At 53.9% G+C, this 15,288-nt stretch overlaps 2 protein-coding genes across 2 annotated transcripts; one reads left to right on the forward strand and one right to left on the reverse strand.

The window, feature by feature from the left end:
* Positions 1-377: 377 nt before the first annotated feature.
* Positions 378-1,304, reverse strand: J4E88_010144 (uncharacterized protein; the record flags this gene model as incomplete). The annotated part of the gene is made up of 1 exon (XM_049403739.1): positions 378-1,304. One exon carries the CDS (start codon positions 1,302-1,304, stop codon positions 378-380), a length of 927 nt encoding a protein of 308 aa, XP_049250519.1.
* Positions 1,305-12,573: 11,269 nt separating this feature from the next.
* On the forward strand, positions 12,574-13,946 carry J4E88_010145 (uncharacterized protein; the record flags this gene model as incomplete). Its single annotated transcript, XM_049403740.1, has 4 exons — positions 12,574-13,029; positions 13,126-13,252; positions 13,316-13,489; positions 13,525-13,946. 4 exons carry the CDS (start codon positions 12,574-12,576, stop codon positions 13,944-13,946), a joined length of 1,179 nt encoding a protein of 392 aa, XP_049250520.1.
* Between the last annotated feature and the right edge of the window lie 1,342 nt (positions 13,947-15,288).

Below are 15,288 nucleotides of genomic sequence, written 5' to 3' on the forward strand. Positions count from 1 at the left end.
TTTAGGACGCATCCACAGTCACACTGATGGCAAATATGGAATGCTTGATTTCGCCTTGACACGATCTATATTCCAGCGTAAGGGTCTCATGATTGGATGCTACTCTCTTTATGTGTTGATCTTCGGCAACTCTGGTGTTTGAACAGATCGGGCATTTGTATGAATGCTCCTACTACAATAGTCTAGTGAATACATGCAAGACACAACTTATGCCAAGGAAATAACTGTGATACATATGGAGATCCTCCCGCTGACACCCAATAGATGATACCATTACGCACCTTCGCGTCCTGGCCGCTCTTGACAACGTGTCTGAGCAGCATGACAACCAAGGATGCTTGGCTGCAACAGTACCACCATCATGACCCGCTGCGCCATCAACGGGTCATGACGACAGCAGTCACAGGTTTCGTAGTGATAGTATTCTTCTTTCCTTGTAGCACGGGTTTCTTCCCCACTTGCAGATCATCCTCCTGTTGCGCACCCGATCGCCTTCCCTCTTCATGCCCGGTAACATCAGCCTGCATCATCTGCTCCCGATGCAATGCGACTGCATCTCGAACTTTCGCATCAAACTCCTCAGACGCGAAATAGCCTTCACACCTTGCTGCAGTTGCATATTCGCAGGATGGTGGCTGCCAGGAGATGAGCTGCAACCTGAGCATGTCCAGGTCCTGAATGTCACGTCTCTGCATGTCACACACAGTCAATAGCAGTATATTGACAGCGAGGAGGATGGCGATGCTGATGCGAACATATTGCCATGACAAAACCGAGAACATGATCGTGAAGAAGATGCCGAATGTGCGCCATAGGTTGACGTAGGAGTCGAGAAAAGCGTAGATGTTGTCAAGCATGTTGGGAAGCTCGGCGACGAGACACGAGGCATGATCTGATCCAATACTGAGTGGACGAAGAGGAAGACAGAGCAGCACGTTGTATAGGTCGTAGGAGATGTTTGGAACGCTGGAGACGGATTTCCAGACCGCGCGTAATCCGTGTTCAAGGGGAGGTGGATCGAACAGTGCGGCGAGGGCGATGGGCAAGAAGAGCAGGAGGCATTTGAATCGCCGGAAGTACGAAGAGGGCGTAGTTGCATCGTGGTTGATCCCGTCTGAGCTTGCAGCTACGTGGCTGACTTTGTGCAACTCAATGGTGTTCTCTTTGTCCATCGATTCGCGCGGGGACGTCTCGCCGGAACGCACGGGCCTTCCAGTGAGGCCTCCGGTCGTTGCAACCACTTCTTCATCAGATTTGGCCGGCTTAGTCTTGTCATGGTCCGCAGTGTCGAACTTCAGTGGCATGGTAGGGTTGTAGAGGCGTGGCTGCGGCGTACCGGATGTTGGTGAGACAATTCGTATAGCGGAGGCTTTTGACACTGGGTAGTATTAATGTGAGTGGAATCCGTGAAACTAGCGAATCCAAGGCACATACCTTGCGCCTGACCATCGATTGGAGTACCATGACCAAGCTTGCGTATACTTGGGCGAGATGGGCTACTAATCTCATCACATGCTATACAGCTTGACTCGATAGTGTTCTGGGAAGAGAGTTGATTAGACAGCATGTGAAGCTGTCGCAAGTATACTGACCTTGGCTGGTCGTGGAGTTTCAAATGATGACATCGTAGATAGGGTAATGCGACAACACGAGATGCGTGGGCTTTGACAGGAGACGGAGAAACAAAAGCGGATGATCGGTTGTAATGCGATGAGGAGAAGACCCAGGGTACAATCTTAATGTGGTTGGTGGGAGGAAGACAGCGTAGTATGGAGGAAGCGGGGGCTTATGTACCGTATTGTTCAAAGGCCGGCCCTGGCCATTTGTTCTGATTGTTGACTTGGGCGATAAGAAATGAACATGAGACAGCTCGGAAGCCATTCGCCGCATAATGTGACGGCCTGGTTTGGCTGAGACAATGAGCGGACTTTGATTTACCTGGAAAGCTACGATCGAAAGTCGTGACGATGAACAGCATGTGTGACATGCGTGATCCGTCGGCCCTGATGCAATGTACGACATGTAAGCTGAGTGAGACAGCCACATCTTCACCCTTCACGGACCGTTACTGGGCCTGACAAACCTTTGCCTACGCCATGATGAAGTGAATCACGACACGAAGCGTACGCCAGCGAAACCCACGTCGTGGTTTCTGAGACCGCGCAAACCAGTGTGCGCCATCCTCTGCACTGAAGAGGTGCTCACGTACGCTTGGTCTACCTCAATGCACCCAGACCATGCACGCGGCTGGTTCCATGTGGTAGGCAAGGCCTGGGGAAGCGCTCACTGGCATTCCATAGCGGAGAGTATATAGACCGCCGGCTCTTGAGCTGTGAGCAATGAGGTTATGCTGTTGGAGGACATGGGCGGACGTCGTGGCGTTCTGGGTCGCTATCGCGCATGCTCCGGTACTGCACCGCTCAGTCAGTGCCACCGGCCTCTTTGTTCGTGCTCATCGTTGTGCAGGAATCGCTCGATCGAGTGTGGCTTCTTCCGAATGCCAGAGGACGGTACGTGCGTGTTCGCGCCGGTGGCCATGACGATGCGCCCGGGTGTCTGGAGTTAGGCGGCGGACAAGGCGAGGTGGAGGGACGGGTTGTGGTCGGATTGCGATGTGTCTAGGTAGCCATGCTGGGTGATGACGACACGGCGGTGAACAGGGATGCGCATAAGGAATGGGTCCAGATGCATACAGAAACCAGGTGAATCTCGCGACGCTGCAAAAACAGTGCCTCTACCTGGCCACGTTGCTGCGAGCAGTGAAAGTGGAAGAGGAAGGCTCGGCGCGTCGGCTACAACAGCTAGCGGCAGGATGAGAAGTGCCCAGGTGGGTTCGGGCTCAGAGTGCACTAGCGTCCCCTTCGCGTCGAGTCTGCCCATCGACTCCATCATTATCATCCCTGGCCGAGAATTCGATACACATGTCTACTGCGAACGCTCTCCTCCGCTTTCACTGTCAAGTCTGCTCGAGCACGACCTAGCCCGCATGGACGAATCTTCCACTTCGAAGCCCTTGAAAGCCGCGCATCATCTTCGACCCTACCACGACATGCATCGCCGCAGCCCCATGTATGCTCCAGCACGCCGGCCCTTTTTCTGCTGTCGCCCTTGAACTGCCGTGCTATTCGCAGTCTCTTTGGCGCCGTTTGATATACACGCAGGTCAGATGGCTCTGCGCTCGTCACGCCCCTTGAAGGTTCCGTCAGACTTGTCGTCACGGACCGGAAGCGAGATGTGACTGTTAGGTACTGCATCATCGCTGGAAGATCTGATGCGGCATCTCGTAGTCGAAGATTGATGAAGGTGAGAAGACATCTACGCGGCGATGCGCTCATTGACAGGATTGTCGAACCCATGCACGGTTGACTCGCGGGGAACCAATGGCAGCTGCGATAGGGCCGCGGGGGTGGTCATGCAGATTCCGGCCGAGATAACTCCGTCCGTGCCGAAGCGACTGAGCTCCAGCCACGCCATCTTCCAGCTCTGCGGGGCGGCTGCGACTTTCTCTCTCTGGCGTGTATAGGCAGAGGCGACGCCAACTATGTGTAGTGTGCATTAGTACTACTCGCACATCTATCGCTTCTATGTGATCAGTCGACTGGGCCTGCTCCTCACGTTGCTACCGTTGACGGCAAATCCTTCATTGTATACCCGAATCGAAGTCTTCCAAGGTTGTGAGCTGTATCCGGGTTTATGCATAGTTTCGTAATGGAACCTCCTACAGTATGATCGCAATGTGGAAAGTCATTCGATAGGTATGTAAGGTCCGGATCGCAGCAACGCCAGTTTGTGAAGTCGAGAATATGTGCATGTGGTTGCAATACAGCCTCCTGGAATACGTCTCCATGCCGATAAATTCTGCTAGTATCCAGAAACAGGACCTCCGAGACCTGGAGTAAGACTTAACCGCATAAAACGAACGTCATGGTATGGAGCACGATTTCAGAAGATACATGGCTGATGGACGATATACGACTCTTCGTTCCAGAGGGTGATGCACAAATCAGCCTCGTGTAGTGAACATGGCCACGGCCGCCCACTACGCTTCTGCTCAAACAGCCCTTTGGCGTACCTACAAACGCCAAACTAATATTATAGAGAAGAACCTCAGAAGCGCAGTATACGTTAGTTCAATGCTATTTCAGATAGCAGCTCGTAACAAGATACAAACAGGAGGTCGTAACTGCTAGCTCACTAGTCGCCGAGTAGATAACTATGCATTGTTGAGAGCAGGTAGATGATAGACTCCTATAACATGCGTTGCTACTACGTTTCTGTTCAATAAACATTGCCATCACACGGTGTTGCTTAAGATGAGACTTTCCTGCAGCCAACGCCATACTCCCATTTGTAGTCCGGCACCATGCAGTGCCCTCAAACTGTCAATGCTTGCTCGAAAAGCAAGCTATACCAAAGGACTCCCAACTAGTATTGACCCATCATACTCGTGTGTATCCTCCACGCAAACAAATTCTGGTTGACTCGAAGAACTCGGAAGGCCTTGTCTTTGTCATACTACTAGTGTCAAAGGGGCGAAGTTGCCTTGTTTGTGCAGCGGATACCCATCGATACTGGCTCTTTAGCGTGAAAGATCCTGTTATAGATGTCGATGGCTGTTGTTTTGGGCCCGTAGCACCAGCTCCGGATGTTGTAATACATTTCGTAGGACTAGACGGTGCTATCGATTGTCACGATGTTGTCGTCCTTCAGATTGGAAGGTGGGTTGATGACATGATGGCATGGTCGCTCCTTCCTTCCTTCTTCATAATCCGTGCTACGGCCCCGGGGAGCTCTCTGGTGGCCGTCCGGCTGCGCTGCAACCAACATCGACTGCCAACGTCTTCTGAACACTGCACGTCCGCATCTCGCTACGTTGTTAACGCTCTGCGTAGCATGAGGCCGCTTCTCAGGCCATGGCAGCATGTGATCTCGCCATGTGAACGGTTCCCCTATGTTTCTGCCCGGGGAAGGTTTCGTGTCCCCGAGGTCGAGATCATGATGCGCTACTCTCCGTTCCATCTAGCGTCTTAGCGCGGACATCTAACGTCGTGGCGCGGGGCACCGTGTGCACGACAATATTGCTCATCAACACCAGAAAGAATAGAGTGCGCCTTTGACTCAGACTGCGGTCCAGCCCATTCATCAACACCAATGCTTGCGCCGATAGCGACCTTGTGATTACGATGCAGTGAGCACAGCGTAGTTGTCGCGCATCATCAGGATCTGATCCTCTTGCACGTGGGGGTCTCTTCCCTGCGTCTCGAGCTGCGATGGTGAAATCTGCACTACCTGAGAAACATACCCGGGCAGAACCAACGCAGAACAACATGACCAGAGGTCGTTCTCAAGAAAGGTCAGTAGGCCAAATGTAAAGAGTCAAACTCCAGATATTCTCATTGCAACTATAACCCAAAATGCCCTTGCTGCTTGTCCATTCTCTTGTGTACGCCGTCCCATCCCGGTCGTCCGCAATCGACATGCATAAGACGCTGCTCACGGGGCTCATGCGCCGTCATCGCATGTGAGTTGGACGAAATTCCCACACATCGCCATTCTGAAGACCAAAGCCGCTGTCAAGACGAAGGTCGGGTGTCATACGCAGATGCGTGCTGGCCGCGCGGGTCGTGAGCCCAAGCCCGCGCGACGTGTTCCAGCAATGGTACGTTATGATTACCGCTTGAAGACGCTCGAAAATAAACCGTGGAAGATATGGATGCGCGAATTCTGTATTGGAAAGCCAGGAAGATGGTGGTTGAAGCCATGTAGCTGTCACGCAGGTCGTTGGCGGTTCGTAACCACACGGGTACAGGAGCAGCGACCGGCGCAAGCACAAATGTCGATGCTTCGCCCCAAGAGCTGACACCTTGTGAGGAGGACGAAAGTGCCGAGTATGAACACGTGGTCTTGTTACTCAGTGAGTCTTGAAGCAGATAGTACAGTATGTTCCGGGTCCGAAATCTTCTATTTGCCGTGCTTTACGAGCAGCGCACACCTCGCAGCGACACCTGCCTGTCGACGGTCAACATGCCGTAGGAAAAGAAAGAGCTACAGGGTGCTTACTACAGCAGGACGTAGGAGTCAGCGCGTTCAGGATCGCAATGCTCTCGTGACAAACGGCGCACTTTGTGACGGGTCGTCTCTGAGCCTCTTGCTGCTCCGTGTTACAGCTGTAAGCGTCCGCGTGTCCTACGCGCCTCGTCCTTCCCTCCCAGATGGTCTTGGCCTTGGCGGAAACGACACCGGCGGGGCGCCATTCGTTCATGAACGAGACGTCGTGACCTCGCTTGGCCAACGTCTGAACTAGGTACCTGTTTCCATGGGTGGAGCAACTGATGTCTTCTCCGATAATGCGCATGATGGTCGATTGCGCGCGACAGACTGGATACGCAGACGGCAATGGTCGCTCTTATCGGCCTGAAGACGTGAATTTGGCGTGTTTTGAGGTGGATGGTGTGGATGGTTTGGTATCGTCGTGTGAAGATAAACTTCAAAGTAGAAGAGGTGGTGCTATTTTAGGACACCCCGGGCCGTTTCAATCTATCGTGAGAGAAGGCCATGGGATCAAACAGAGGTGAAGGAGAGAACCGAGGATATGGCAGTTCTCGGTGAAGCTGGAACAGTGAAAACGTCCTCCGGAGTCGTCCTTGCTAATTCGCGTTGCGGTTCCTTGTCCAGGTGTGCAACGTCGATGTTGTACCTCCTCGTATTGCGTTCTACGAAGTCCATGGCTTCTGATTGCGAATCGGCAAGGCTGATCCCTTCATCGAAGAGTCTCGACTCTGGCGTCGGTTTGTACACGTCTGGCATAGTAGGCGAGGCTTCTGTATCCATCACCGGGATTGCTGGTTTCACTGACGGATCCTCTCCGCCACCATGAGCAGACTGGCAGAAAAGTGAAGGCATAGCCTCATCGGTGCGATTGCGAGAGTATGGCGATCCAGGCTACGTCATAGGCCGTGAGTAATCGGGAACGCAACACCACATTGACCGAGCCGCTAAATCACACGCGGAGCTCTCAATGTTAGACGGCCCACGCACACTGTACGTCGCGCTCATTGCGGGGTACGCTCATGCAGGCACTCCCGAGGTCGCGCTCTTTGGGTGCCCCTCGGTCCTCCGCGACGACACCACCAACATTAGATCACGATGCAGCACCACCAACGTCACCCTCCAGATTGTCTGCAGCAATCGCGCTGCTCGTCTTGTCCGGCTTGCGCGATGAACCATCAGACGCGACGATCATCGGCTAGCCCTTCCACCACGCACGTCACGACCACCATTCCATCAACTACAGGCGACGGCAGCCGCTGATCAACGCGTCGCAGGCGCCATATCTCGTCCAAAGTTGACATGCTTGTACAAACCGGGACATGCACCACGCTTCGCTATTAGTGAACGACGCGGCCAGCTCGCTTGGGTCCGACACGCCGTCGCGTCTGCCGTTGTGGGCCGAAGCGGGAGCCACTTCAATGGTTTGTATGCCTCCGGAAGGGACGCTTCAGACCTGGGCGGGCAACGACGCGCTCCGGTAGCTTGAATCACCCCGGCGCATCGCAAGACACAACGCTACTTCCTCTTTAGTCTCACAGCACACAGGCTTGTTTCTCTTGATATACCTAGCGTCATTCCCGTCCTATTCAGAGGGCGCGTCGCTCCGAAGACCCCAAGCATGCCCACCAGCGCACGGCATGTCCTAGAGTCTACGCTACCCCTCACGAACGACCACGCCACTTCGCGTCATTGACAACATCGAGAACACCCGACGGTGCACATTCGTGTCTGCAACGAGATGGACAAGGCTCAGACACACGGTCGCTCTCGTAGCCCGTCAGACATCCGCTGCTACGGCATGGCGGTCCACTGCGATAGCTTCGGGTCGCCCGACCACTCTTTCCGGTATATTGGCCTTCATCCGTCGCAACATGGAGTTGATGACGCCCAGTTGGCCACGAGCCTTTGGCGTGGAGCTACTCGATCGGTCGCTCACCTACAAGTCTTGACTGAGACCTCACGGTAGCGGATGACTGTGTACCCAGAACGCGGCCTGATGTACACTGACTCGACCACTCTCACCAAGCCATTCACAACGAGTCCCAATGAACCAGGCGAACACGCACAATGTCGGCGGCTTGAAGGCTTTCCGGCGCATCGCCCCCACCAACGGAGCAGCCTTCATTGTTCCTATCGCTCTTCACGCGCCCAGGGTCGAAGCACATCATGGAACAGGCCAGCATTGCTAGCGGACATTACCGGTGAGGAGGCATGGATCTGACGCTGTTGCTCTGCCCGACTGGCCAGCCACAAGGGTGTCGGGGCTACTGTTTGCTCCTGCAAACAGTTCGACGACACATGCGACAGCTCAAGCTCAAACTCGCGACCGTATCAGCAGCATGTGTCGGTCGCGACCATGTACATAACACCGCCCTCCTTTCCGCACATCCCCGGGACGCCGACTCGCGCACGAAACACATTCGCCGCCGCCAGCCCAACGGGGGAACACGGGAACATGGAGAGGGAGGAGCCCGGGGCCATACCTTTTACGCGTCTGGACCCTGCCATTGCGTGGACGCGATCAAGGGGGACTGTCACAGGTGAAGCAACGACGTAGGTATGGAGCTAGCGACTCAAGGCGGCACTACAGTCCCTTGCGACCGAGTTTGATACGGTGTCAGAGTTGCAACCGCACTCGCTGCGAAGCATGCCTAGTCGTATGAGCTGAATGCATGTTCACATTGCCAGCTCAGTAGCTGCCACGATCAGCTCATCAACCTACTTCACATACCTCTCCCAGTTTCAACGTATCAACCTCGTCGACCCATAGTCACTCTAGTTCGTCCGATTACGGACGCGTACCAAAGCCCGCTACCACTGCGCAGTGAGGACACAATGGCTGACGGCTGCAGCATACACATGTCCACAATATAACAGGCGGGACTACCGCGACTGCAGCAGTAGGCGTTCACGAGTAACAAACTTACCCGGCCTGGTCATTGGAAAGCACGAAAGAACGAGGCAGCCGACGCCGGCTGCCCTGAACGACACCGCGACATGCAAAGCCTCCAAACACCCCACAGTGTCTGCACGCGATGTCGAGCCGGCTCGGCAAGGCTTCAATCTAGAAAACGCTCTTTGGCACGCGCTTCGCAGCATTTGATTCGAGAAGCAGACTTGGACGTCAAGCTTGGTCTCAAATCTCATCTGGGCTCTTTTGCGGCTGCGGTTCCTTCTGCGCAATCGTTCCTGTTTTTGTTGGCATGGACTTGGCAAGCTTCTCGCACGCCTTCCGCTCATCAAACACCTCCGTCTTCCAGGGCCATGACGTTGTTGGCGACATCCAAAACACCAGGATAGGCTGAAGTTGGGTACGCACGTCGCACCACTCAAGGATTACAACACCGCTACCCGGCGGTCGATATTGAGATACCTGCAAAGGCAGTCCGATATCTGGTTGTACAACCCACCAGGCCGAGTTCGCAGCGGGTCAACCAGGTCCATCTCGCACTGTACCCGTGGATGACGATGACAGAGTATTATAGTTCCTACTCTTTGGGGCGGGACCTGGGCCGGGGACGATCTCGCCGAGTACCTTTGCCGTGCACTTGGGGAACACACTCCGCTTTCGAAGACTTGGTGGGTGGAACAAGAAGTCGTCACCCTGATTCGACGCCGTCGGAATCATCTGCGAGCGGCAAGTCAGGGTCTTTCGCTCGTTCTCGGGCTTGCAGACGTCACTGTACGACAACATTGGCCTAGAGTTAGCTGTTATTGCGAGTCTCCTCGTCCCTTTCCACCGCTACGCACGATGGTTCCTATTTTTGCATCAACACCGCAACTAGGGCTTATTGCTTGACCCGCGTCGCCTACGCACAGCCTTACTACCTACGGCCAAAGCCCCTGATGTTCCTAGGGAAATTCTTCGTTAGATGTGTAATCCTGCGGCTCAACGTAACTCTGACGAGGTAGGAGGATGATTGGCGACTATACTGACGGTTCCTTGTTGAGTCTAGCGACCACCGACGACTGCATTTGGCCTCGCACCTGTCGCGTGCATATCTGGTGACCTTGGGTGCCCCACCATCGGCATCGCCACGCGCTCCATCCCTTGGCTCTGGAATAGGTCAACTTTCGCCCTCCGACCTCCGGCACTGCAAGAGATCACGAGCTCCTTATTCACGGCTAGCAATCCGGTATTTGCAGTGATAGACGCGTCTCTTACAGCATGCCACTATTATCTATACACAATGCAGTGGCATCTCTCATCTCAATCTCGCTGATCCAGCTGTGTAACGCGCGTGTTGTGACTTGTGCTCGCCACGGCATCCTTGCTATGTTTCCGTTTACTAGTAACTTCAACGCGATATTGAACCTTGCGGCCGTTGAGACTCGTGTATTACAAGACAACGCAAAGGGATAACGCCTGCTAGATATCTGGGGTTCACTGAAGCCCACAAGGCTCTTGGCCAATGCGTCGCCGTTATCCACCTTCCATCATGTCCGCTTTTCTTGGTCGCCGTCACGCCACTGGCCTATCATTTGTCCCTTGAGCCGCCTGAGATCTTGACTCCAGTCACCTCCCACACTTGCATCCATCTGAACACCTAGGCCCGCTCTATTCGATTCGGCCAGTCCAGTGAGTCGACAACACGCTGTCTTTTCTAGCCTCTTGCCTCTAATATATCACCACAGTATCGCACGTAGCTCAAAATACAATTCGCAACGGGTTGGGCTTTGTTTGACTCTTCTTACAATTCTCTAACGGTATACGGATAGATCAAGTACTGTTGATTGGACGTGATCACTTCCCGAGTTAGCGCAAGAAAGGCTCACACGCCTATAGCCGGCTCAAGCTAACGATGGCGACGGAAGAGCGCGTCGGGGGCAGTGGTAGCAGCCGAGTCATAAGAAGGCGTAAACATTCAGCCCCACGTCCCCAAGCTTCGGCGTGAGCTCGGTCATCTGGTTTATCGGGGATATGCGCACGTTCCCTCCGGCATAACGACACGTTAAGCACACCCTCTACTACTTGCAACCCAACACCGGTCTCGCGATTAACGCATAGCCAGTACCTGTGCCGCAGCAATCATAGTGTTGAATTCTGAAAGACACGAATGACCTGCATCTGAGTCTCGAGAGTGAGCGACTCCTTCAGCAACACGGTCGCCCTGGACATTGCAGCTCGATAGGTGCGCGAGAACATCGCCAGAGGCATCGAGCGGCCCGGCATACGTCTCACCACCAATGCTCTCGAACGGGATGCTGACCTCTCCAGCCTTGAGCACCACTCCGTCTCCAGCACCACTTCGCGATTTCCCCGTCCCATTGCTTCACCATTCAACGCACGTCTCCTTATCGCCCACACTTCAGACACATCATGAGCGAGTCGCGCCGTGGTGAATATCTGGTCACAACCTCCACTGGCATGAGCAGCAGGAAGGCCTTGCCGAGACTCTATCGGCCCCGGTCCGAGTGGACCCCATCCCAGCTCTTGAATACGGTTGTCGCACTGCAACGGCCCCGTGTCCAGGCGCGTCGTTCCAGCTCGTTGGCGGTCACGGATGACAGCAGGGCTATGAGGATACCCTGGAAAGTCTTTGCGAAGTACTAGCAAGCACCGGCTAGCGGAACGCGATCTCGCTTTCTCTGGTGAGTCTATGCGTGGAACCAAGTGCGACATGTCACTCCGCCACTCGCCTCGAGCAATCTCACCGATCCGCGAACAATGGGCACGAGCCTGCTTGGACCCAAGCTTCTACGGCAATACCAGATCGTGTGTTCCACTTCACACCGGATCCGGCGGTAGCTAGGTGGATTACATCATCATCATAACTCGAGCAGCGCCAGGCTTTGTAGCCGATAACGCGGCAGAAGGCCCTCGTAGAGCTCTAGCGACCGAGCTTCATGGTTCTCTTCGCGAAAAGGCTAGCTAGCAACATGGTGGTTGAACGGGCCATCTTCTCTCTGGGGTAGCCGACAGCTTATTGCACCATGGTCGGGCTCATCCCTCCACATCCACAGCTTGTCGTCGCATGGCGGCAGCTCAGGCTCATTGCGACAGTGGCTGCCCCACTATATGGCGCGATGATAACACAAGTCCAGCCGAACGTTGAAGGATCTAGGAGCTCACCTGTTGCCTCCTGCAACTCGAATCTGTAATGCTACGGGCTCGAAGCCGTCAATTGCATGGATCCGCGCCGTGCCACAATCTTTTGCAGCTGGTGCAGCTGCAAGAACAGCCCTAGAGCTCTCGAACGCGCTGAAATCTCCCATCCTCTTCTACATACATCTCACTACTCTTCATTTCTCTCCTTTGCGTCGCTGTAGTTTTCTCCGTGACTGTGTGAACTGGCTTCTGATCAATCTCACTTGCCTCCAAATGGCTTCCTGAGGCTCACACATTACATTCGCTGCCCGTCAACCGGGGTTAGCCCTAGAGGGCCTCGCGGGCGCGCTAGCCCACCGACAGGGCGCGGCGCTGTTGCCTAGCACCGGAACTAGGAGTGCTGCTATTCCCAAGCCACCGACTACACAATCTGCGATTGCGAACTGAACCTTGCATCCGCGACACTCTCCGCCATGCGCGTGACAAGGTCTATGGCGAGCAGCGAGCAGCTGTTACCTTCCTCTGCATCCAACCGGCCCCTCGATCAACCCTCCTCACACACCCCGACGCTACCGGTGCCACACCTCTTGCCCAAACCGAGATACCATGAGATTTACGACTTCATCCAGGGACTTCACGACGGCAAAGAATCGGTCAAGTATGGGGATCATAAGTTCGCCGTCGCAGTTCGACGTCGAGACTGGCCTTCACTGGAGAATGAGCTGTTCGAACCAGGAGTGGAGAGCGAGAACCTGAACCGGCACACTGCTGGTTGGGCAGGCGACAAAGTCTACTACAACTACGATGACCGCACAAGATCTCTTACCATCAAAATGCGCGGTTACGCGCTTTACTGTCGGGTCACAGGAGGCCTTAGGTCCCGGCTGTGTGGGAAGTTGGCCAGTGTGAAGAAAGACGTGGAATTGGGTGTAAGCATACTTGATCCAGATCATAGAACGCTTACATGCTCGATCATCGATGATATCGAGTTTGTCGGCCGGGAACAAACATATATTCGCCCTCAGTCCCTTCGCACGCCTTGCATCGCTTTCAACTACGCACACAAGAATCTTCCAGGATTCGTCATTGAGATTTCGCATGGTCACATGGATCTCAGACGAGCAGCGCATGATTACATAGCTCGCGGGAAGGGTAAGTGACATCGCTTGTAAACTACGTGTGGGATATACACTGACATCAAACACCGAGTTGCAGGCAATACCAAGACATTCGTCGGGATTGAGTTTGAACATCGTACGCCTGAGCAACAACGCGTGTTGCGCGAACAGCCTCACTGGGCCACCTACCAAGTGTTTCGTTTCCGTGTCAAGGACAAGAACCTGGCGGTTATAGACGCCGGCACTCGTGTCAAGTTCCGAGATGCTAATGGTGTCATCTCGACGCTAAAATCCCGTTCTCTGTAGCCGACTTTGTAGCCGATTCTGCGCAGCCAGATACGGTCGATCTTCATGCTCTACAGCTGGACTTTACGCATCAAGAGCTTCACGACATCTTCTCATACGCAGAAAAGTATTCACGCATCGTAGACGAGTATAGCGACAAGATGCGATCTGAAAGGAGGCAGGAGTATGAATACGCGGAACCGAGCGATGCGGATAGTGACTCCAACACTTCTGATTCTAAGGATGTCGGCACCGATGGGAACAACAAGGACCAGGGCGATTCTGATATCCTCAGCCATGTCGATGAGAATCTCAGCGAGTATGGCAGCCCCAGCGCCACGATTGCCACTTCACCGGCCCCTGCACGTGGCTCACCACCTCTCAAGAAGCGGAGGCGCGATGGTCCTGGCAACATACAGATTGGCGAGATCAGAAAGAGCTGAAGGGTGTTTGGACCCTCTGGGTCGGGCGTACAGCCTCTCGCGCGTGGGTGATAATCACGCTTATAACCCTACTGGCTCGTCATCAAGGCGGCCTGTTACACGCTTCTTTCTGTTACACGATACCCAGAGTTCGACTTGAGCTCAAAAGGCGCGACTCGCGGATCATGAGGTACCTGATACCATGACGGGATTGTCACAGAAGTTTAACTTTCATATGATATCGCGGTGTCCACATACGATGGGTGACTTCCACAACGCAGTCCATGACGTGCGCCATCAAGGGACAACCTCTTTCTCATCCCTTCCATTATTTAAACGGCGGATTCAGTCATCGTGTATCTCGTGTGTGTTGCGGGGGTCATTGCGACACCGACTTCTACGAACAAGTCTCCTCTTCAACGATAAATTGCTCATGACATTTAGATGTGAGCCTGGCACGATCTTTGCCCCGTTACCAAGATGTGAAGGCTGAGCTGTCACATGCTTATCGGTAACGGCAGTGGAGACAATGTTGATCAACGCCATCATATTGTTTACGCTCTACTCATAGACAAGTTTTTATAATTGGTGACAAAGAAGGAGATGCTTAGACTGAAGGAGATCTTGAGCGAGAGGGAGAAATTCGAAAGAGAGCCTACGTTCCAGGAGAGTACTGGAGCAACGACAAGAACCCGAATCGAGTTCTGCGCTTGGACGACAGAAGACGCGATAGTATCACAAGAATGGCTCGATGGAAGGCGACGCCAATCGGAGGAAGGAGCTGGTCGGATCAAAGAGTCATGACGCCACGAATTCACGAATGCTTCACTGATAGGGACTGAGAAGGTACTAGAATCTTAGTCATCGCCATCAGCGGTTGGTGAGCTCTCCAGTGCGCGTACAAAAGCGACTGCACATAGGCCAGCATCATACACGATAGATGTTACACGACATGTATCGAAGACCCTGTGTCGCGGTCGGCGACAGCGTGTCGACACGCAAACCGTAGACATCTCCTCCGTGCCTCCATATGAACAGAGTCAACTTTGCCTTGCTAGCATACTTGAACCGAAAAAAAGAAAGGGTTTTGCTGCATTAAGCAGCACTAGGACGTGGTGATTGGCTTTGAACAAACAGTCCTGCGACGGGATGAAGAGCTTACCGCGCGCCCCATCGTTACTTGCGCATCCAGCCGACGTCGTTTGAGAGCGCTGTCCGGAACGAGAGCACATCTGTCAAGCCAGACGCCCCGCTTTCCAAGCGTCACGAACTCTCTCCAGATGTCTGATGAGCTGCCCAGACTCTGCTTCACCTACAGGCTTTGCACCCATCCTGCCACGACTCCCGTGATTTGCACAAAGAT

This window comes from Alternaria novae-zelandiae (assembly GCF_023758075.1).
Source record: "Alternaria novae-zelandiae strain BMP 2774 chromosome Unknown scaffold_29, whole genome shotgun sequence".
Taxonomy (NCBI): Eukaryota; Fungi; Ascomycota; class Dothideomycetes; order Pleosporales; family Pleosporaceae; genus Alternaria; species Alternaria novae-zelandiae.